Raw genomic sequence first — 23,471 nt, 5'->3', positions numbered from 1 at the left:
ACCCAACCCAAACACAAAACCAAACCGAGCCAAGGAAAACTTTCTTCGAACTGCCATAATTTCTTAATCTACATCAACTGTTGACAGTTTTATTAAAAAAATGTTCGCATCTGACATGCCAAATGTGAACAAATGAGCAGGAAACGGAAGCTATACGACAAAAGCAACTCAAAGTGGGGCAGTCGCGGAGCAAAAATAAAATAAATAAAATAAAAAAAAAAACGCAAGAAAGAAACCCGAAAACAACTCAAAAGATGTGTAAATTTGTTCGCCAGAGACAGGACGAAGGGCAAGTGCCAAATGTCACTTGGATTTGTGGTGGGCTAGCAGCGAAAAGTATCGAAAAGTATCCACAAACCCCAAGGAAAAATGTCTCGAAGAGAATCCAACAGCCGTGGCTGCTGTATCGAAAGTAGAAATGAGAAAAGTTTTCGGCCCCAGAGGGTGGTGGTATATGGAACACACAGACCGATGGCATTTATTTTATATTTGTAGCAACTTTTCCAGGGGGTGAAATTTAGTTTAGTAATCAAAGCAAGAATTTGTCGATGGGGTGGCCTTCGAAATCGCTCCAAAAAATTTGTTTGTTTTCGTGCAAGGGCATAAAGAACATCATAAGGGAAGCAGGGAAAAAACAACAACCGAAACTAATGTAATGGAAATTTCGAAATTATTGAAAATAAATGAAAGCAAATAAATATTCCGAGGGCACTTTATGGCTGAGAGGGCGATGGCATCTCAGCAAGGCGATGGACCAAGGCGTTGGCTGTTTTTATCATCTCTGGTTATCTTGAACAAATAAAGGTTTTACCGGCCTAAGGTCTCAGCTGGATTAAAACTTTGTTGCCTTATTTCAGACACAAGTATCTAATACTTAAAGCCTTAAAAGCATTACCTCTTTATGCTTACATACTCTGAAATTTGGTGAAAAATTGAAATTGAAATTATTGTTATTATAATTTTTATCTTTAAATTAAGATTTGCTAAGTTAATTTTTAAAACTCATTTCAAATTTTTAAAACTCTTGGGAAAGTGTATTTTAATTATCGCCTTGGTTCCGTGATCTCAGCTAATTTCTCGTTTCATGTCCTGCTTAATGGCGCGTAAGAGTACAAATTGCCTAGATTAGTGCCTAAATTAAAAGTGAAATTGAAATAAATTAAAAATTTGCCTACACACACACATTTGCGAGTCGTGAAACCCCAGACAAGAACATTTTAAGGGCCACTTAGACTATTTTTTTTCTCACAGGCGTTAAGGAATATTCTTAATGGAATTTATGAGGCTTTCTGAAGAGTCTTATTTTGCTTTGTTATTTTTGGTTTGAGCTGGTATGAGAAGACACAATTAAGTAGATGGTGGGTTTGAGGAAGTGTTTATTATTTGCTAGGAAAATCAATTAGCTTAAAATTGAGAATCTTTTCTCAGCATTATACAAATGAATGATTTATTTAGACACATACTTTACATTGTTGAGACTTAATTCTGTATAGCAGTAGATTTTGTGCATTTGGAAAACTATTAGTCAATGGCAAAAGTGGAACTAATCAATTTTCGTTACTACAAAACATGTTTAAAACTCTTTTACAATAGAAACACTTAAATATAGCAGCAAGTTAAGTGCAAAATTCAACTTCCGGTTCCTGTCGCAATGATAAATGTTTATGTTATGACGTGCTTTAAATTTTCAGGTGCATTAGTGTAAAGTGCTTTTTCCTCGCCGAAAAAGATGCCAAAGAATGGTGGTGAAAAATGTCTGTGAATTGTGAGCCAGACGAGACGAAGAGCTAAAATGCTCTTAACACTTTCCATCTTTTTTGCCTCTTTTATTTCTAAAATGCTTGCCCTTTATGTGGCGGCTGACTGGGGGTGTATATGTGCGGAGTTAACCACCTGACACCTGATATTAAAATAGAAAGCTCATAGAGTAGCGAAGTTATGTTCATAATGAATTTTAACCAACGAGGCGTGAGACTCGAAATTCTGCTTTCTGGTTGGAAAAGTTGTATATTACCAAAAACTTTGTTTTCACACACTTTTTAGCAAATTGTTTCTCGTTAATTATCAATGATTTAAAAAGCTAATAGGAAGTTAAGTACACTTTTAGGTTTTTGAAATTATACAATTTTATCTTTAGTTTAGCACTTACTTAAATCTTAAAAGACAATTTAATTTTTTTAGTAGATACTCCATATGTTAAATGAACTAAATATTTTACAAAAAAAAAAAAAATAATACATATTTTTATAAGAGTGTCCTCACTCTTTTTCTGCTGAAACCGTAAGCGACACTTTTGTCGCCCATTCGTATATCCATTCTGCAGGTGTAACATTTATTTTCGGGTATTAGTGCGTGTGTTAAAATTTAGCACAACATTCTTCCAGATGCACCTGCTTTAGTTTCAGCCAGAGCGGCACACTCAACTTCTGCCGCCATTTTACGCATTAAGACTCTTTGGCGATGGCGCAAAATGCAATTTATACATTTCCGTTAAGCAAGCGAAATTCCGACAATATTTTTTCGCCTCTACTCCGCCGAGTGCCGACATGTTTTTGCTTTTAGCGGAATGCCATACGGAAGCGACAACATTGTGGTGAATGCCACACATACACATTCAACTCCAAAACTCAGAAAATACCTCGTCTACCCCGTCGAAAGCTCCAATCTCTGGTAGTTTGTCGGGGAATTTAAACTAATTAAAATGCTTTCTAAGGGCATCCGGAAATTTCATAAAATAAGCAAAGCACAGAAGCAAATCGGATTGTGTTATTTATGGCAATATAGGGCCGCGACTTTTCCTCTTTTGCATTCGCCGCTCTGGGAAATCAAGGAAAAATATTTAATTTTCCAAATCAATAAACACGCTGATTGCATTGCCTGACAATTGGCATCAGTTTGAGGGGATGGGCAGCTGGCAATAAATCTGGGCATGTGTAAGCGATGCTTTGGTATTTATTTGCCGGCTATTGCCATTCTCCCCAGTTATTGGTGGTCAAAAGGAGCCGAGCAACAAGACAAACTGTCAACTTGCATGTTTGGAGTGGGAGTGGAAGTGGGAGTGGAAGTGGGAGTGCTGGATGATTTTTCCCCTGCCCTCGGGCACCGAAAAATAATTGAATTCCCCAAATGCCAAAGTGGAATTTTAATTTGCGCTCGACACTTCCTAGTTGGCCTCAAGCCCCCGAAAGTTAGAAGAATTGTTGCCACTGATTGCTGATCAGTATGCAAAATGTGTGCGTGCCAAAATCAGCGCAAAAAACGCTGCGTGGCTGGGCGTAAAAAAAAAAAAGGGGGACAGACATTGTCACACGTACTTTCATCGCTTGCCCCCCGAATTGATGTCTTAGAAAATTAGCAAACGTCTTTCTGCCAAGTGCCGTCTCTCGTGACTTGGCATCTCTACACCTTTTTTAAGCGATTTTCTCTCCTCTTTTCCGATTTGCTATTCCCAATCACTCTCTTTTTTTTTTGGAAGCCTGAGTGTATGCAATGTTTTTTTTATTACCAAATCTGAACGAACGGGTTGCTATTTGTTTAGCTGGAAATTTAATTTAGTTTTTGGCTATCGAAGGTGATGGGAAGGGAAAGCATATTTCTTTGGGCTGACAATTTTTTGGTTTTGTGTTAGCAAAAATGACTAGAAACTCCAAATTTTTCAAAAAGGTTTCGAAAAAAAAGCACAAATAACTTATTCTTAAGAAACTGTGGAACTCAATCGGAAACGAAACTATTTTGCTTTCAGACACATTTTAAAGAAATTTCAAATAACTTTCTAAGGAACCCCAAGAGATTTCTTTGTTATCTGAACAGCATTTTGATTTGTATGTATTATGTATAATAGTTTCTTATTTTGTATGTTTTTTTTTTGCATTTTATTTTGTCAGTGAGTGTTGACCAAACCGACCACCATTTTGGTTTAAAATTAAGCTTCCTCTTCATATATGTCCTTTTCTTTTGCTCGACAGTATCGTGTCATTTTTAAAGGCATACATATGCATGAGATCATAAAGATGGCGACCGTACCCGTGTATGTGTGAGCTTTGTGAGTGCAATGCATTTGTCATAAATGTAAAAAAAGGCAAAAGGAAACTCTATAATAGCATACATGTGTGTTCTTCTGTCTCGCTCGGCCCCACCTACAGCCATCTCACTCCCTCGGTATACCCGTCTCGCTTCCTCCCACTCAGAGAGTCTCTCGTCAACGGCATAATGAATGCATCCGGCATGCATTGAAAACTTGACTCATATTTCATACCCAAAAAAAACAAATAAAATACGGGTACATTGACCATCTTGTTCGGACTTCATTGTTGTTGTTCGCCTGGCTTTTGTCAACAAATTTGTTGCACTTCTGTATCTGTGTGTATATGAGATTTAAAGCCAGTTTTTCAGCTCGTGTTGATGATATTTCATAATCTTTTATGCCACACCTTCCACTTCGTACAAATGGTACGTATTAAATTGCAGTTTAAGCAATTTTTTCACTAGCATTGTGCAAATTAAATGCTATTTTTTTACAAAACACTTTTAAGTGCAGCTCAGCCTAGTATGACGTGCATAGGCCACTTTGAAGTTGAAATACATTATGGGATAACAAAACAGAGCTAGCGTATTTATTTTCAATTGCGATATAACATTTGGTTGGATTTCAATTTGATGTGGAAGCTGCTGATTTAATTTGCACGAATATAATGGACAATTTAATCGAAATGATTTACATCGCTTACTTTTGGATAGATTGAAGAAGGCTAATTTGAGCTGCTAATAAATTAAATAAAATGTTTTACAATTCAATGCGCATTTCAGTACCGAAACAAGCTATTTCTAAGTAATAAAAGTCAATACGCTTTTTCAAATGAATTTATGAATTGGCCCGTTCTGCCCTTAAGGTATATTTGTTTTTTTGAACCCTTTTGTTTGTTCAAGTATTACTATACTATTGAAATGTAGTATTGGCTAGTACCTATTCTAACCCCCTACTTATATCTAAGTTAAATGCATCAGCTGCCATCAGATTACGAAAATATTTTTACCTTCTGGTGCTCAACGGGCTGACAAACTGGCTGACATCAACCGCACTCTTCACGCAATTGTTGGCTGCCGACAAAAGGCACGTCAGTCGCCTGCCTGCATTGCAGCCAAGTTGGAATGTCAGAGCAGTAAACGGCAAATGTCTGCTAGACAAAGACGACTCAGCACCAGAGCCCCCCAACCTTTGGTCCTCATCCTCTTTTCGGAGCCTTAATTCGTGCATCCACCTGCTGTCTTGCCGAAAGAGCAAAACAAAAAAAAAGCCCAAAGTGCAAGTTCATGTGAGATGCAAAGTGGAGTGGATGAGGGAGGTTCTGTGCGGGCTTACATGCATGTGCTCTGCACTCAAAGAAAATTTGTCATAATTTATAAGTACTTCCATGAATTTGGCAGTGTCATTAAGCTGGAAACACTTCAAACAAAAGTCTACACAAAACTTTAATGGGAATGCCACAGAAATTAATTGTAAAGGCGACTAAAGGAAAGCTTCAAATTATTTTACTTTTCAATAAATACTTTTAGACATATTTATGATTGACTTTAGACGGGAAGTAATTTTTGTAGTGATTGGTTTTATAGATTCGTTTAAAAATCGTAAAGTTAAAAAGAGTGAAGTGGTTGCACAGGGTGATTATGCAAAATTAAAAGCGACAGAAAATCCACCAACTCTAAAATTTGTTGTTATAAATCCGCAACCTCAATAATTATAAATAAATACTTCATTGATAACCATTGTTTTGCTCTAAAGCCTAATATTTTTCCAAGTGTCCATGTGAGGGGTGCTAAATCGCTGCACAGAAGCTCTGGTAGCGTGAGGCTGATAAAAGGCAGGCACACCAGGGCGTATGTGTGATATGTGGTATATGATCATGATGATGACGATAATAATGATGCCGTTGAAGAATGCTAACTGACTTTTGTGCATTCTGGAAAATTGAAAGCCTATCTGCAGCCCGGTCGCTGGTGCTTCTGCATTTGCTGCTGCCTTCCATTGTGATTGAAGCTGCCCGCAGAGAACAAACTTTTTCCAGGCAGACCTATATTGAGGGATATAGCCAATTTTGGCCTTTGTTCCAAAGGAAAATGCGAGGTGGGGCCATGGCCCTCAACATGTTGCATGTTTTTCGCATGCGCTAGCCCAAAAGTTGAATGGAATAGTTTTCCCTTTTTTGGGGCTCGGGGAGCCCCGTCGTTGAGTTTTCCACTTAATCCCCACATACGATGCAGTGCATTGTTTATTGTTTGCCCCTCAATAGGATGGTCAGGGTGAGCACTTTCCCTTCGGCAGCCCCTTTTGTGTGCGTTTAGCATAAATTAGAAAGTATCGATCGATCTGTGGCGAAATTGAAAAGGCAACTTAGCCGCAACCGACAAAAAGTTTCAAATCAATAACGGCCAGGGAATGTTTTTCGGCTAAGCTGCTAACCAACAGAAATTGTAATTTCGATGGGTACTCGAAAATTGCAGAAACGAAAGAACGAATCAGAAAATAAATAAAACTTGTGCCCCACCACGCTCTCGGTAATTGCAAGAAAATCTCATTTAATCCCAACAAATTCGACTTCATCACGCAAAAAATTATGAAATATTCTCCGTCCCTAGGCAGCAATTGCTTTCGTCCCTTCTATATAAATCTATCTATATTTATATATCCTTTGCCGTTGTTGCTGGCCTTAAGTTGCCTTTTTGTTTTGCTTGTTTACACATTGTCCCGCTCGCGCCTTTTGGCCAGACAAGAAAAAAATGAATATAACCAGCAAAAATGGCAGTCAGAAGCTCTGGTTGGATATTTAGTATCGTAGTTTCTTTTGCCACATCATCATTTAGCTCTTGTTGCGGTTGAATGGTGGTATTTGTGAGGAAAAGAAAAACTCAATGAGTTGAATCCGTTGAGCACTAAAAATGGGGCGGATCAAGGAATTGGTCGCTTGGTAACCATTCTTTATTTTTGTATTATAATTATTTCATCAAAAATATTTAAAGAGAAAAACGCGTTTAAATACATTTTCATAAAAATATTTTTTCAGTTTCTTAAAAATATATTAAACACAAGTTCAATGCTAATGATAAACCGAATAGCATTCAGAATTTTATTAATTAATCACATGGTTTAAATTCATTTTAAGAAATATTTTACATAAAACCTCTTTTTATTTAATACCCTAGTTTTCAAAAACCCCACGAATTATTTAAGTGCTTCCTGCTCTCTTCTGGGCATCGTTTCATGCAGATGAATGCGCGTATTTATGAAAAATGTTGTTGTCATCGCAGCTCTGTTGTTTTAATTGCCGTTTGCTGAATGTGCTTTCGCCTCCGCTTCGGCTGATGAGAAATAATGTTTGCGGAAAAATAAGATTTGTTTATTTTACGAACGATTGATTTCGTCTTCCGTTGTCCTTGCCGCTCCATTTAGCCCTCTTTTCCCACCCACTGCCGTCCGACCTACCACCACCCACCACCCACTTCGGCCACTTGTCCTCGCTTCATTTTGCGCGGCTTAAAAATTAATTATCGCCAAAGTCGGGGACTCATCTAGGAATCTCGTCTGTCACCCGGACAGCCATCAGTGTCATTTATATTTGGAGGCTTTGCCGAACTTTTTGAAATATCTCATCAAAGTTTTTGTCGTCCTTCGACTTTGTGTCACTCGACTTATCTGTGATTTGGACTCGCTCAGTTTATAATTCACTTACCAGGCACCAGGATGAGGAGCAGCATCAGAGATGTCCAGCACATGCAGCCACGCCCACTTCGTTGTCCATGGGAACCACACTCCTTGTCCGCCCTCCAATTGCTGGCCATTTGCATATGATGGGTGGCCGCCCCAGGAATAGTCGTCGTCGTCGGCATTGAAGATAGATATTTTTACTATTTTTCTGTTTCTGGGGCTGCTGTGTCCTCCGCTTTTGTTATTTTTCTTTTCCAGGATCTTCGTTGGTTTCCGTTCGGGCCTTATAAATATATATTGCCCAATAAATGTCAATTCAATTTGGCCTATTTTTGCAGATGGTTTACCCAGTGGCAGATACTCAGCTGTAATTGTAAGAAAATTTAAGCTTACGATTAGAATGGATTTATCGACAATTCGAAGACTAAAATTGTAAATTAGTTTGTTCAAAAGTACACATTCGTCCTAGCAATTATATGGAGTTATTAACTCTTTTTTCCATTATTTAATTATTTTTAATATCTGTATATTATTCATAGTTTTTGTCGTATTACCGATTTAAATATTAAATTTAAAATTAACCAATTAAGGATAACAATTCACATTAATATTAAATCACTAAATTCGAATTCCAAAACAAAAACTTCGCTAAACTTGATTGCACATTAAATAATTCAGCAAAAATCAGTTAAATAATTCATTAAGTGTTGTGGCCCAGACCAGTTTCATTTCATGGCTTTCAGCACCATGTGCATGCCCAACGCTCTTGGCAAATACAGTGATTAATGCAATTAACTGCAGTACTTTAATTAAGAATCGCCTCAAACACAGATGCAGAACAAACACTCACCCTGAAACCGATTTCATTTGAACACTAATCCGTGGATGTGTTGCACTGAGCAAATGAAAAAATAATAGCATTAAGAGCCGGGGAAAAAACTTAATCCTGAGAAAAAATATAACGAAAGCCGTAAAGAAAGGCGCACTAAAATGGTCAAACAGAAAATTCGTTAAGTAAGAAGTGAAAGATATAATTGGAGAAATCTTTTTATACTAAAGCCATTTTTTTTTTCAATTAAACAACAGATGTGAATGTCCGATGTCTTTGAAAGAAACTTTCCATGAAAACTGCTAAAAAAATTGTATCCTTATATAATTTTTTCTGATAAATGTATGCATTTGAAAGTAATTCAAGACAATTCTTTCGGCTGTTTTTATTTATGAATTACTCTAAGCTGATATCTACTTCCAAATGCCTTAGAGGGTATTTAAATCGTTGGCTTGCCAAAAACTTCAATTTTGGTTCTTACAGAACTTTGGTCTATTTGCCGTTCTCCCCATTCCTTTCATACAATCATGATGCTCTCATCCTCTGTTTAAACGAGCATTTCCTAATTGTCTTTCCACTTTGCCCAAAAAAAGAACCAAAGCGAAACTTCAATCCTCAGTTTAATTATTTTTCATTTAAATAAAATTCACACACTCACATACTCATTGGCATTTACATACACCCACATGTGCCCCATTTTACTTGCTTGTTTATGTCGTAAAAACTTCTTTTCTCTTTGCTGTTTTTTCGACAGCGGCTTCGCTTTTGGCCATTTTCTTTTCGCTCTTGCCACTTTTACACTCGTTTGAAACAAAAGTGAGACAAACACACTCACAAACGTTTGCCAAAATCTTTTCAATAAATCGAATACTCTTGTGTTGGGTTTTTTGGACGATTTATGATATAATAAACCGACTTTGTTTTTTGAACAATTTAAAATTAAAAACTCTATTTCTAATAATGAAAAAAAAAAATTATTTAAGCCTACGATATTAAAACAAATATATTAAAACCGGTGTATGCTACAAGTAAATAATGAAAAATTGAATATAAAAATATATTTTATTTTTTTAAGGGTTTGAGTAAAGATATAACTGAGAGGCTCTTCCGTTTTTCCCTTATTTTTGTTCTTCCTTCTTTTAAACTCTCATTGTGCACATAAGATGGCCCAATTGGCATTCAAAATGCTTCCAATGCCATCACATTCAGAAAAGAACTTAAGGAAGGAAACACGGTGACGGAAAATTGGCCTCACACTGCATTTAAGGTAATGAGCAGATACAAAATGCAATTAAAAGCTTGTTGCCAAAAATGCAATTTTGCGTATCTTTTTCTTTCCTCCCTACTGAAAACACATAAAAGCATACGTACATAATTGTGTATGTTTGTTTTTAAGCTTGGACTTTGCAGTTTGGGCACAGGATGCAAAGCATTAATGCATTTTATGGGCCGCATCCGACAGCAAATGCTTTTAACGATGCTACCGTGAAACTGAGGAAAAACTGAAAAGCCAAACGTGAAAATGGCTTAATAAAAAAGTTGTTTTAAGCGAAAAATTGTTTGGATATTAAAAACTGTTAAGGAAAGCTATGAATATGAATCATATGTTTAAAATAATTACATTTTAATTAAGCTAAAGCATTTAAGAAAATACCTTTAAGGCAATGTTACTAAACACTGTATTTAAATATTTAAATATTCGCTAAATATTGAAGGTAAAATTTATGTCGCATTTTGCTTTTAAATTAAAACACTAAGCTGCAGCTGTTTTTCTTTATACCTTTCCATATTTCGCCATTTTCTAAGTGCGTAATCTCTGCTCTCAAAGCTTTCAAACATGTAAAACGAATACGCTTCAAATGTTGTGTATTTTCTTTGTAAATCACCGCTTCCATTATGCAATGTGTAATGTATTGTAAGTAAAAAGTCTATTCTATTTCATTCCTATTCTATCTTTTCACTATTTGCATCTCATGCAGTTCATTGGCCCTGCTGATTTCCATTCTATTTCCATTTTGCCTCTCTTTTCATCCTTACATCTCCTTGGTTACGGCTCACTTATTTCATTTGAGTTGATACCTTGTGGTATTCGAATTGTTTACACAATTTATTTCAACTTCTGTTCGGGTTCGCAAGTGAATCTGCAAACGAGACCCAGTATGACAAACATTTTTGTGCCTATTTGCTGGCCTAGTTTTGTGGGTCAAGTGGAGCATGAGCATACATGTGTATGCAAATGTATCCCTCTCTGTGTTCGAGTGTTTGGATGTGGATGTGGATGAAACCACCAACTGTAATTACGAGCAGATCAAAGTGTTTCCATCAGATTACCGATGTGGCAACATGTGCCTTGTGTGATGATAATGTTGACTGCTGATCACTAAAGTTGGTTAATCTTTGACTAATTTTTAATCTGTTTCAGTTGTAACCGATATCTTAAACTTATTAAAAAAACTTTTGTTCTTTATTCAAGACAAATAATTCAAAAAGTCATTGATGTTTGTTGAAAATGTCCACATAGTTATGCAATATTTTATAATAAAAAGTTATGAAGAGTTCAAATAGTCAATGATTGCCTAAATTTGAGTAAGGGCTATTGTTCAAAAATGCATAATTTTTGATTATTGACATGAAGTAATAAAACGCCATGGATTATAATAAAATCACCTCTGATCATTTTCCCAACAGCTTTGTTCTTGATATCAATAGGTTAATCAAGCGCACCATTCATTGTTCTCCAGCCACCTGCAACCCTTTTCCCCAAATTCATCTGGCATAGAAATTTACCTGGTTGGGTGTGCTCACGTCATCGCTGTCGTGCAGCTGGCATCCTTTCTTAGACCGCAAAAACTCATTACGACTACCCCCTGGCCCCAACTTAAGCCCTTTTGTGTGCTCCTCTGTCGCTCGCTGCGTTTTTGCTATTTCGCAATTAAAACTTTCATTAAAGTAATTAAAAATTGCAACAAAATAAACAAAAATACAATCGAAATTGCAAGGTCTGGCTGGGGGATTTCGTTTTTTTTGGGATCGGGTGAGAGAGGGTGGTCGGATTTGACAGACACACAAAAATGCAGTTAAAAACAACCCAAAAATGGGGTTGAGGGTGGTCGGAACAAAGACAAAAGTGTGACAAATATAAACAGGGGTATAAATAAAATGGTTAAGTGCTGGATGGTTGGCTGGCTGGCTGACTGACTGACTGGCAGGGGTATATAATAAAATGTAGTAATTGTAAATAAGTGGAAAATGATTGCCGGGTCTGAGGGAGCTGTGTCTATTGCATTTGGCGGGATAACATTTTAAATTCAAATTAAACGACCGGCAAAGCCACAAAAGGATTGACATGAAGTTAGTGCCACCAGGCAGGAACAACAAAATGGGAAAATGCGACAACTTGACTAAAGGCAACCACAGCTCTAGTTGGCAGCTGTCGTAGTTGCACCAGCATTTTAGCATCTATTGTTTTATTTGAGCTTGACATTTGCATGGCAAATACGAAAAATAAAGGGCAAAAAGGCGAAGTTCGACTTGCAAATAAAACCATTCGTTGGTTTTGTAGCCTTCAATTAATTTTCAAATAATTTGCAAATAAGAAGAGAAGCAAAAGCATAATAAATAGCTCTCGATTCCGAGAGAGCCATCATCATTGTTTTGATGGTTTTCTCTAAGTCTGCATTTTGCCAAATTAGTTTTCTCTCTTGATACTTGATGCATACAAATAGGAAATCAGTCGATTAAATCTGAAATGCTGTCAAATTTAAACGCTTCATGGATCGGAATGTATTAAATATTTGTATATAATTGTCAAACATTATTAATAAAGCTTGCTTGCACAAATTAAAGGCTCTGCATATTCTTAGAAGCTATACATATCGATATCGGTAGTTAACTTTTACAACTCGTTTGTAAAGGTAGTCTCTTTTCTCGGTTCAACTCACAAATTTTGTTTCTTTTCATATTTTCAAATTCATGTTCATATTTACATCTTACATATAAGAAATTTGATGCCTCCGCCGCTACTTGTGCCGTGTTTCGGGACGGAAATAAAAGATTTTACAAGACATTGCGCACTCCCCTGGGATTTTCCGCACATTCTTTAACAGGCAAACATCTTAGCCCGGCCAAACCTCATGCCGCCGGAGAAAACGTTTAAAGGCAACTTGACACGCCGGCAAATAAAATCTAAACTTCTTAAAGAAAACCCTCATCTTGCCCCTCCCCGCTTCCGCTGGGGGGGTCGATGAAGCTAAAAACGAATACGAAAGGCAGTAAAAAAAAATGATAAACGCTTCAACTGATGACACATTCAGTTTCACACACGAACGACTTTCAATTTACATTTGATGTTTTATGTTTCGCAGCATTTACCAAACGAAAAGCGAAGAAAAACCGAATGAAGCAGACGGGGGACGGAGCGAAAAGAAAAAGAATCACTCATACGCACCCACGCACATGAGGATTGGCGCCCGACGTTTGACGCCGCATGGCAAAGCGCTTAGAACGGAAATAGCACAAAAAATACTGCCAGCCCAGACCAAGTAGAACTTACCAAAAGGCAGTAGCATGAAGGAGTGGAGGCAGGGCAGGAGCGTTCTACAGACGACAACGGTGCCAAAAGGACGAAACGAGTGGAAGCGGGCTGAGTTGGGTAAATAAACGAAAAATATTTTGTACTTCAAATAGAAAGCGAAGAGCTGAACAAAAATTCAGGAGCTTAAGGGACTACTTAAGCCTTGCAATGCCCTTTATAAACCATTAAATTATATCCGAACCATTACTATTTTCTCTCCCTTAAGCTAAATTATTTATTTTCAAAAATGTTCTAGTATATGGTAATCTAAAATTAATTAATGTAAAACAATTATTTTTTATCTGCTTGCTTTAAAGTTGAAGTTGTTCTCGTTCAAATAATTGAAACAAAGCGTGGGACTCAGAAGTAACTTAAGTTTTGAAATTACTTAAAAGCGTTAAAGCCTAACTACAGAGAATTTTAAATTGTCATAATATAAGGTTGATAAAAAGGTAATCTAAGGGGATAAACATATCGCATAACACAAAATTTTAATACAATCAAAAAAACTGGATTTATTTTTAGAAAAGGCGTCTGATTTGACTTGATTTTTGGCTTTGATAAGCTAAGCAAATATCGCTTGTTTCTTTTTTTTAAAATTTAATATACATTGTTAAGTTTTTGTTTGTAGATCGACCTGATATAAAAAATTTATGATTAAACACGGTTGATATGCAAATGACAATCTTAAACCAAGCAAAGTCCACTCTACATTCTCAAATATCCAACAAAATTACTTTCGAGCCCGCAAACCAGCATGAATTTCCAAAAACACAAAAAACAAAACTTCTTGCAACTTGTAATAAGCAGCACTCAAGGATATTTCTTACATATTGACAACTTCGTAGTGTAAACTTTTCAATGGTCACTTGTGAGCGTTTCGCCGAAAACCGATGCTTGACAAGTTGCCTCTTTTGAGATTGGCCACAAAGGCACTTCAGATGGAGGAGGCCCACAAAATAGAAGAGCCGCACTCAGCATGCGGTCAGCAAAAAACAAGAAAGTAAAACAAAAGCACCCAGAAAACAGTTTGAGCAGAAATTGCCCATAACGAGCACTTGACCAAGGACAAAATGTGAGATGTTTAGAGGAATTTCCCAGCATATTTTGTATACCTTTTTTTCGGCACAAGTGTCTCTGTATCCGTGGCAAATAAATTTAAAGCGCTCGAAACGAAAAAAGTCGATGCACTTAAAGACCCCACATTTGTCTCAATGAAAGCCGTGTCACATAAGTAACCTTAAGTTCTCTTTTTACCTAATTTATACAGTTTACGCTGTCCGATGTCCAATGTCCCAATGTCCCGAGGTCTCTGCGGTCCACCATTTATGTCCGGGTCCGGCTGTGGAAGCCATATAATTGCGCTTATCTCTTGGCGCACACTCAAGTGGCCCGGCTCAATATGTTTTTGGAGTGAAATGAAGTGCCCATCGTGTCCACTTGGAAAAAAGAAAGGGGGAGGAGGACGACGACCAAGGGGCAGTGGCAATGGAATCCCGGCAGAAATTTTTGTATTTGATTTAAAAGGAAATACCTTTTTTAGCTGAAGCCTCTCCTGTTTACCCTGCTGTTTTTCTTTTTCCTTGGTGTTTCCTTTTTTGTGTGGTGACATTTTTATACTCTGTGTGTTTGTGTGCTTTTGGATAGCATTTTGGCATGCTACCAATGAGATTATCTTAAGTGGGGTGTTGTTTTTCGGCTCGAAGGAAGGTGGAGAGCCCTCAACTGCAGTCTCGAAGTCGTGTTTCCTTTTTTGCGTCTGTATGGCAAAGAAATGAGTTTCGCAATAGTTTTTAACTGTCTGGGGGGTCTGTGGTTTTTCCTTTTCTCTAACAGCGGGTTGTTAGGTAAATCGATGTAAATTGCTTTTTAAAGAAGTTGAATGAATAAATTATGTGCCCAAATAGGAGGCCAAATAGGACAAGATTCATTGTCGATATAAATAGTAAAGACTTTTGGAAGAAGTTTCTTTTGAACAACAAAAAAAAAATGGTAAGAAAAGTTACAAACTAAGATGAAACCTTACAAGTGAAGTGAAAACATAAAGAGAAACACAAGTTCAATTTAAATCCTATATATCATTGTGAAACCATTCTCGAAATGATCAAATTCGATTTAAAATTTTTAGTAAACACCGATTTCAATTATTAATATTAAAATTGAGATAATTATATCGTAAAAAAATTTACCAACTTAAACAATGGCTTTTTACGACTGAATACTTAAGTCATTTAGTAATAGATTTAATACTTTACTCAAGCCAAGAGAATTTCATTGGAAAAGTTAAATCTTCCATCGTTTTCCGATACACCCTCGCCAAGGTCTCTCTGTTTTGCTGTGAGTGCATCTTTTGAAAGCCTCAAGTGTGAACACACATTATAATAAACGCCTCAATTGTTGTGCAGTCATCTGTGTAATTTATGTTTAGCTAATGTTCAGGGATCGATGAGCTTGTCAGCTTTTGTGAATCACAACGCCCGCAGACGCACACGAGGTCCTGTATCCTATATCCTGGCCCGCACACACACAACCCACACACACATGCCCCAACATTAGCCCCCCGAAAACCGAAGGAAGCTGGAAAATGACGTTAAGGTTGCTTCGTTGAGTCTAATAGACTTTCATGTCTGCCTCGACATCGCCGTTGCCCCAGTTTACAGCAAGTCCTGCGAAAAATCCTTTCGCCATCTTGTTCCCTATCTCCGACATTTTACTGGTGTTATTCTCCCCACAGTTCTTGTTTTTTTTTTTTTTAGACATTTTTCAATGATTTCTTATTTTTGCCAGAGGGGCGAATCTGTTGCGCAGTTCTGTTTTGTCGTTAGAGAAATTCAATTTTTTTTATTTGTCGCTCCGACGTTAAGTCATTGGTGTGTGAAATTTGTGAGCTACGCCAGGAGGAGAGCAGCATCAACAACTTGACTTTGATCGATTTTTAAGGCAGTTTCTCAAAGCCCACTTTGATTTTCATTCTGCCTTACTGGTGGCTGGTTTTAAATTTCTTTACACATCTAGTGGGCCCCGAAAAAAAGTTCCCTGAGTTCGGATCCCTTATTCTGAAGTCGGCTCATTCCAGTCCAATCACTTGTCTTGTACACAGCTCGTACGGTTTCACCAGTACATAAACCAAAAGCTCCAAAAAATTCCGTGTTCAAAAAAAATTCAAAATCTTGTCTGAAACTTACTGTAAGTTCTGTTAATTTCCATGGATTTTAGCTAATTTTTCGCCCTTATAGATCCTTTAAGATGTGCTGCCAAGGAGCCTGTGGATCGGTGTCTTATGCCCTGGCATACGGACCCGTTGGACCCGCCCTGCCAGCCATGAACTACAACAACTGCTGCTGCGGCCCCAATCCGCCCTGTGGTCCCTGGACTTGTCCGCCCAACAGGTGTTGTTGCGCCGGTGAATGGGGCTGCTTCGGGCCCTTCTACTGAGCGTCCCTTAAAATAGAACAGAGTCTAGGAAAACCGACCGAATAGGAAGTGATGTGGAATTTTTTTGTGCTTTTGGTTAAAAAATGAAGACAAGTAAAACAATAAAATTAATAATACTGGATTAAAAGTATATTTGCATAGTGAATATTATTTGACATACGCCACACTAATTTTTTTGATTTATCATGAAACGTTTGTTAGCTCTATAAAACCATTTTTTAATTTTAATTGCCCACTACCAAAAAGATGTTCACGCTGGGATTACTTTTTTTTTTCCAAAAGCAGCATTTATATTTTTTGTATTCGAAATATTTGATTAAATAAATTATTTTCCTTAGACATTTTTAGACATCTAGAAATCTGTAAAATTTGACCAATTTCATCTATTTAATTGCCCACTACCAAAAAGATGTTCACGCTGGGATTACTTTTTTTTTACAAAAGCAGCATTTATATTTAGTTAGTCCCATCACTAAGATTTTGAAAGTGCATGTCTATCCCAATGTTTAACTATTTTCCTTATTCTGACTGCTGTCCAATGTGCAGAGCTGGGCTTCCAGCGGGGATAGGATGTGCGGCACATAACAGTTGTTGGTGTTCTTCTTGCGGCTGGTATCAAGGACATAACACTTATCGCAAGGACCGCACGGTGTGGGTATGAAGTCTCGGCCAGTGAAACGCAGGGTGGATAGAGGTGGATTATTGCAGGCCAGATCGTAAGAGGCACAAGCCCAGCCACCGCACATGATTACGATATGGAGGCAGAAACTGGATGGGAAAGCGATTGTATTAAAAAACTATAAAATCTTCAGTTGAATATTAAACAAAAAATAAACTAAAAACTCACCCCGCTGGAAAATTTGGTGTAAGATGTTGTTCCGACAACTACAGGACATGGACTGAAATGTTTTTATTTCATGGTTGACAATGGGAAGCTGTCAGCCTACTTGGAACTAGAAGTTTTGCCTGCCTCTCGACTCTGTGGCCACTCCAGGACTGATACTGATCCCAACCTCGACCATCATCAGCAGCAGCCGCCGCAACAACCTCCGCAGGCGGAGCAGTCGTTACATGGACCACATGGCGTGGGTGCGAAACAGCGACCCGTGAATCGCAGTGTCGACAGCCGCGGATTGCAGCAGGCGATGTTGTAGGAAGCACAGGCCCAGCCACCACACATCTTGGCTTTCCAAAACTCTACTACACGAGAATTTTTCTCTTCGGAGGGGTTTAGTTTTTGCCTGGAGCAGACACAATATCGAGTGCTTGGTGCCGAAGTGGAAAACGAACTGAAGTTGACTGTCCGACCAGGGACCAAAGGCGATTTTCCGCTCTGACAGCTGTTGACAATCTCATCGACGCCGCCCTCGGGCTGCCTTTGCTTTGAAAATCTGGCCTAAAATGGAAGACTGTCTAAATCGGAATATGAAAGTGGCTGGCACCATGGGGCACGAGTGGAGGAACCGAACTATAAAGAACATAATGAAGCAGTATACTTTTTTCATTTGGCATAATTACTCTGCGAATGTTAGGAGTTGCTAATTTATTTAGTGTGATTACTCAAAATCTCTTGCGGATGTACCAGAATTTATGAAGATTTTAGCATTTTTCAAGGTTTGGTTTACCAACAAAATAATTCATTTTATATAAATATTTTTTAAGAGACTTCTATCGATTTTAAATACTACATAAATTAATCATGCATACATTTACAACAAGTCACTACTTTTTTTTTCCACCAGTTCAAAGTGCGCCTAGTACTTGTTCAATTTCATAATTCCATTATTTCTGCTACCCATTTGCAACTGCACAGTTGGCAATGCAAATATCTATCCGGCGGATAACGAACCGTTGTGAAACTTTTTCCCGCTCCCATCCAGGACACTCCATTCAAGCTCCAATTCAACCAGGCGGACACAATCAATTACATTAGTATCCGCCAGACCAGACCCTCTCGTAAAAGGGGGCGTGGCTGGGCAAGAGGATCTAATAGACAAGCCCACGCATGGTCGACTGTGCAAATAGTACTCAGAGGAAATACGGCAGAGGTTTGGTGGTTCCGGTTAGGTTTTCTGAGCTGGCATATGTGGGACTTAAATGAGATCAGAGGCCAATATAATTTTTAGTCTAGTGTAGTCGTTTAGCTAGGGATTATTAAAGTCAGTATTCTAAAAGTAATGGGATAAAATAAAAAAATTGCTGAGAATTTTAGAAAACTGGCCTTATAGTTGTAAAATGACATTTAACATTTCATGTTAAAGGTAATCAAAACTTTTTGAGAACTATCAGTGTATAATCCCTAATATTGGTAATAAATTATTGCTCTAATATTCGGGAATGTTCCACCTGTGTCTTTGCCCCACTTGTCATTTTTTCAAGACATATTTAACGACGCTGCAAAAGTTTTTATTCCACAACAATTGCCAAATTTTCTAAGTGCTTTTTGCGACGATTGGCGGACAAAAAGGTGCTAAATAGGCGCCTGGAGCTGTGAGTGGTCGACTACCGTCATTGCCCCGGAGTATTTAGCACTCTTTTTTGCGGCAAGAATTTAGCAACAGGTTGTCAAGGACTTCTGGGACATCTTCTGGGATGAGTTGTGCGGCTCCGCGATGTCCACCGCGCTGTGGACCCTCCGGTGGTGGCTGTGGATCCTGCTGTAGGCCCTGCGGCGGTGGTGGCTGCTGCGGATCAGGTGGTACCTGCTGCGGCAGCGGTTACTGCCGATCTGGTGGGTCCTGCGGCGGGTCCTGTGGGGGGTCCTGCGGCGGATGCTGTGGCTGTGGGCCCTGTGCCGTCGTCTCGTACCGCCTGAGCTGCGGCCCCGTGGGACCCGTTCTGCCCTGCATGAAATGCAGCTGCACCTGCAACTGCGGATGCTGCGGCAGCGGCTGTGCCCCGCCCTTCTATTTTGTGCCCAACAACTGCCGCAATTGCTGGGAGTGGGGTTGTTTCGGGCCCCTTTACTAGTATACCCTGTAGTATCTATCCTGTTGTTGCACTTTTGATGGAACTTTTCATAGTTTTGAATGCAATAAATTCACGTGTCAGCCAGAGTTATTTCTTCCAGTTTTATTTTCTGCCATTTTTTTTGCCATTCTGACAGGCTAACAAATGACCGAACTCCAGTTTTAGGGTTGCCACACAGTTTGCGCCATGGAAATCATTTAACATTCGAACTTTTGTTAGCTAGCCCGCAAGAAAATCAAAAAAAGAAAAAACAAAAAATGGACAGGGAAAAGTTTCCATTGGCAGAGGCCGGCAAAACAATGGAAAAATGGGTAAAATCTGAAAGCTGCTTGTTTTGGTTTTGCATACGAAGCGAACGCGAGGGCGGTGCTGGACAAAAAATGCTTAGGAAAAACAAAATATGCGTGCGAAAACCTTCCAATCTATTTGGTTACACGACGTACTTATGTAGGTCATGGATCTGACAGTTTTTGTTCAACCATTCGGTTGTATTTTTTAGCCACGCTTGAATAGCGAAGACAGGTCAATTGTACGAACTTTTTGACAACGCTCTACGGGTAAGAGTCAACCAAATATTTTGGTTTAAAACCTGCCCTAGTTTAAAACAAATTGGTGCCCTGCTGACCATAATTTTGATTTTTAATTAAACCTCCAAATTATTTCGCTCGCAAACTGCTAATTAAGTATTGGCTGAAACACAAATGGAAATGGTTTTGGATGTTAAAATCAAATAAATAAGGATTTATTGTTTAATTCCAACTGACAAAAATAAAGCGTTCAACACTATTTAGGATCAAAAGCATTTAAAATGTTTAACTGGAATTATACAATTATAAAAAGAGTTTTATAATTGGTAATTATACATGTTTATTTAGGTACTTTAATAATAAAGGCACTTCTAAAAAATTTTAGATTAAAAAAATATCAATTCACTTTTTCTTTGGAATATTATAAATAAAATAAAAAAAATCAAATATCTGCTTAATCAGGTAATTAGATGGTGCTTTTTTAAACAAATTAAATGACTGGCGTTACTTGTATTGGCAGTAGCCAAAAAAAATCTCTTGAATTGATTTATTTTGTCGGTTAACATCCACCGCGTAATAATCCACAACTTGCCAATTAAATTTTACTTAAAATTTCATACATAGCCCATTTTTAGTCGTTGAATTACTTGCTGACCTTTTTAAAAGAAGCACATTTCTTTTTATGAAGGGAAATTGTCAAATTGCGGATATAAAATTGATTTTTCAATTGCTTCAATTATATTTGATTACTAGAATAAATTCGATGTATTTTATATTGAAGTTGTAAAACTAATAAACGAAACACCTATTTTGTAGTTAGCTTCATTCAAAAATGTTTTTATTAGGAAAAACCAATAAATTGTAAATTAATTCAGAAAAAAAATAATTTTTTTAATACCGTTAAACAGATTACTTAGAAAAAGAACTTAAATAAACAGTTCACAAAATACCTGATCTAATAATTTTTCTATAAGTTTCAAAATATATTCACAAAGGGTGTACTCTTTTAATGTGCATGATGTCGTAAGACACAACTAAAATTTTGAACTGTATAATAGAAAACCCGTCTATCTTGGCATATATCCCTGTAGGGAAAAGCCGCTGAGACCGTAAATTATTTTGCAGGAGCCCCACTAAAAACCCGAAGTAAAATCACAGATATCATCATCACCCAGTCGCAACTCTCAACTGAAGTAACTCACCTTTGGGTAAATGGGGAGCACGGCAAATGTTATGACTGCCGGCAGTTGTTGTCTTTGTGTGTTGTGATTGTTGTTTTGCCGGCAATAAATTAACTTATTTTAGCACGTTACACGGCTTCTCACACACACTCCACTGGGCTGCTGCTACTGCTTTTTCCTCCGCACACACACATGGCACTAGATGGGCGGTGGGCCGCGAAAAATGGGCGGGTTTTGCGGAAAGAGCAACGTCAGGGGATTTCGGGACCGACCAGGATATATCTCGCACTGGGGGATAGGGCTTGACCTATGCCAGGGGCTCTCAGTTACGCTCTTTGCCCTTTCTCGAGTATTTTGTGGATTTTGCACATTTCTCACATATTTTTCATAATTTTCGCGAGCAATTCACTTTGGTCCAAAAAACGTGTGTACGAAATAAAAGTTTTGCGAAACAAAAAGTTTGTCCTGTTTGCAGAGTTTTTGGTTTTTTTGTTATTTGTTTTGGCAGCACTCAAATCTCTGGTGAAATATTAATTTTCACAAATTCTGACACTTTTTTAGCCGGCAATTGTTTGTCCACCGAGTTGTGCCACTTCTAACGCAATTTTTGTTTTATTCTGTTCGTCGTTAAGCTTGTTGTTTACTTTTTTGCTGTGATGGGATATTATTTAAATTTATTGGCTCGTCGGCCCTCGTCTTTGGCGGTGTTGTTGTGGTTGTACTCGTGGGCGGTGGCGGTGGCAACAGCACAGCGAACCAAACGATTTGACATTATCAACGCAACTGAAGCATCAGCGGCAGGAAGCTGTCGGCCCTCGACGGCATAGGAATCGGAATCCCAACAACAGCAGCTGCTGCTGAAGGACCCGACGCCGATGCTGTTAAATAGAAGCTGGAAGCGAAGGAATTCGGCTGTAATCGTTTCCTGCCGGCGAGAGAAAAAGGATAAAGAGCTGGCACACTCGGCACTTGACGAAACCCGAGCCGAAGTCCTTGTTTTGGCCAGGGAAATTCCAGAGAGCAAAGGATAAAGGAATTCAAAAGCGGGAGAGCGTTTATTTAAATTTTGAGGGTATGGAAAAGCTTTCAAGTTCGAAAATGGCACTGTTTTCATTTAACAGGTTTACGAAGGGAAATTATTTTTTATCAGAAAACATAAAGGGATTGTGTAAGGATACATTTGAGCAATGTTATTTTGAGCAAATAAGGCAGTTGTAATAATAAAAAAAATAATCAATAAAAAAAAATCAAAGGAGTTTTTTAAAAATAAACTATATCTTTACATACAAAATAACACAGAAGTTATACACTGTGTCTTAAGTACTAAGCCGATAACTTTTATGTTTAGTAGTGATGTCTTAATGAGTTAAGTTTCTTGAATTTATTCGGGTGTTTTTCATACTTATTAGTTAGGTGTTCATGTAACACTTGTTTCTTTTCTAAGAATATTTGGTTTTTGCTAACCAAATTAATGAGATAACCTAAATTCAATAAATCCAAGAATGTAAAGGGCAATAATTGTTTTCAATCTATAAAATATTTAAATTGAATTTATTTAACGAAGTTTATTTTATAAAGCAGTTTGCAGAGTTCATAATGAAATCAATGAAATGGGAACCAAGTTTATGTTTAAAGTCATGTTTAGTCATACATAAAACTAGCTTAAAATAAAATCCAGAATGAGAAAAATATTAAGCGTGAACCGTCGGAGACAGTGACTAAAGTGGTCAACAGCAAACGGAACTAATGCACAACATGCAAAATGGCAACCATATTGACAAGACACAGTTTTCATGGAGTAAACTGGAGAGCGGGGCAAAATAGACCAGCAGCGGTAGCAACATAAAGCAATAAACAAGAAAATACCAAATGCATACGAGGCAGCAAACATGACAAGCAGCAGTGGCAGCAAACAAAACACAGCAGGGAAAGGATACATGTGAACATGAATATATATACATATAAATATATATATAAAGTGCTGGATGTACTGGATGGAAAAGGATGCTCTGGCTAGACAATAACTGTAAAATGTAAATATTAATATTGTCATAATAGACAAGACAAGTTGAAAGGCAGCAGTTGGGGGCGGGGTGGAGGGTGTCCAAAAGGGATAACGATGATGGCCACGACGATGATGATTGCCCCTATCCCAATGGATGCGATACTGACGAATAACCGCAAAAGTGCCGTTAAGCTGCGCACTACTGAATGCGAGCAAAACGAAACGAAACGAAACGAACGAAACGAAACGAAA

General features: G+C 37.9%; 5 protein-coding genes across 6 annotated transcripts in view; 2 read left to right on the top strand and 3 right to left on the bottom strand.

Annotated features, from left to right (window-relative positions):
- LOC108150512 overlaps positions 1-22,018 on the bottom strand; it is a 44,884-nt gene extending 22,866 nt beyond the window's left edge. The window contains exons 1-2 of the mRNA XM_017278732.2: positions 21,236-22,018; positions 7,725-8,064 (exon numbers count right to left, since the gene is read on the bottom strand). Coding sequence (XP_017134221.1) covers positions 7,725-7,881 — 157 coding nt within the window. The 5' untranslated portion in view covers positions 7,882-8,064; positions 21,236-22,018. The remainder of the gene's footprint in view (positions 1-7,724; positions 8,065-21,235) is intronic.
- On the top strand, positions 16,154-16,666 carry LOC108150515 (male-specific sperm protein Mst84Dc). The gene is made up of 2 exons (XM_017278736.2): positions 16,154-16,287; positions 16,338-16,666. The coding sequence occupies exon 2, from the start codon at positions 16,348-16,350 to the stop codon at positions 16,534-16,536; it is 189 nt and encodes a 62-aa protein (XP_017134225.1). The 5' UTR covers positions 16,154-16,287; positions 16,338-16,347; the 3' UTR covers positions 16,537-16,666.
- On the bottom strand, positions 16,961-17,540 carry LOC108150514. Of its 2 annotated transcripts, none has more exons than XM_017278734.2 (2): positions 17,384-17,540; positions 16,961-17,304 (listed from the first exon to the last, which is right to left on the bottom strand). In XM_017278734.2, exon 2 carries the CDS (start codon positions 17,280-17,282, stop codon positions 17,043-17,045), a length of 240 nt encoding a protein of 79 aa, XP_017134223.1. In that variant the 5' UTR covers positions 17,283-17,304; positions 17,384-17,540; the 3' UTR covers positions 16,961-17,042. The 2 variants fall into 2 exon arrangements, with proteins under 2 accessions (XP_017134223.1, XP_017134224.1); XM_017278735.2 differs by having other exon boundaries at positions 16,961-17,333; positions 17,384-17,496.
- On the bottom strand, positions 17,432-17,850 carry LOC108150516 (male-specific sperm protein Mst84Db). Its single transcript, XM_017278737.2, has one exon. The coding sequence runs from the start codon at positions 17,714-17,716 to the stop codon at positions 17,561-17,563; it is 156 nt and encodes a 51-aa protein (XP_017134226.1). The 5' UTR covers positions 17,717-17,850; the 3' UTR covers positions 17,432-17,560.
- On the top strand, positions 18,883-19,592 carry LOC108150513 (keratin-associated protein 5-1). The gene has a single exon (XM_041710446.1). The coding sequence runs from the start codon at positions 19,129-19,131 to the stop codon at positions 19,504-19,506; it is 378 nt and encodes a 125-aa protein (XP_041566380.1). The 5' UTR covers positions 18,883-19,128; the 3' UTR covers positions 19,507-19,592.
- Positions 22,019-23,471: the final 1,453 nt, after the last annotated feature.

Source organism: Drosophila elegans, unplaced genomic scaffold (assembly GCF_018152505.1).
Source record: "Drosophila elegans isolate 14027-0461.03 unplaced genomic scaffold, ASM1815250v1 contig_814, whole genome shotgun sequence".
Classification (NCBI taxonomy): Eukaryota; Metazoa; Arthropoda; class Insecta; order Diptera; family Drosophilidae; genus Drosophila; species Drosophila elegans.
Note: the sequence above shows the minus strand (reverse complement) of the source record. Positions and strands in the feature narration are given on the sequence as shown.

Excerpts from the sequence above, each read along its gene's own strand:
- LOC108150515 (XM_017278736.2), top strand. The coding sequence starts at position 16,348 with ATGTGCTGCCAAGGAGCCTGTGGATCGGTGTCTTATGCCCTGGCATAC.
- LOC108150514 (XM_017278734.2), bottom strand. The coding sequence starts at position 17,282 with ATGTGCGGTGGCTGGGCTTGTGCCTCTTACGATCTGGCCTGCAATAAT.
- LOC108150516 (XM_017278737.2), bottom strand. The coding sequence starts at position 17,716 with ATGTGTGGTGGCTGGGCCTGTGCTTCCTACAACATCGCCTGCTGCAAT.
- LOC108150513 (XM_041710446.1), top strand. The coding sequence starts at position 19,129 with ATGAGTTGTGCGGCTCCGCGATGTCCACCGCGCTGTGGACCCTCCGGT.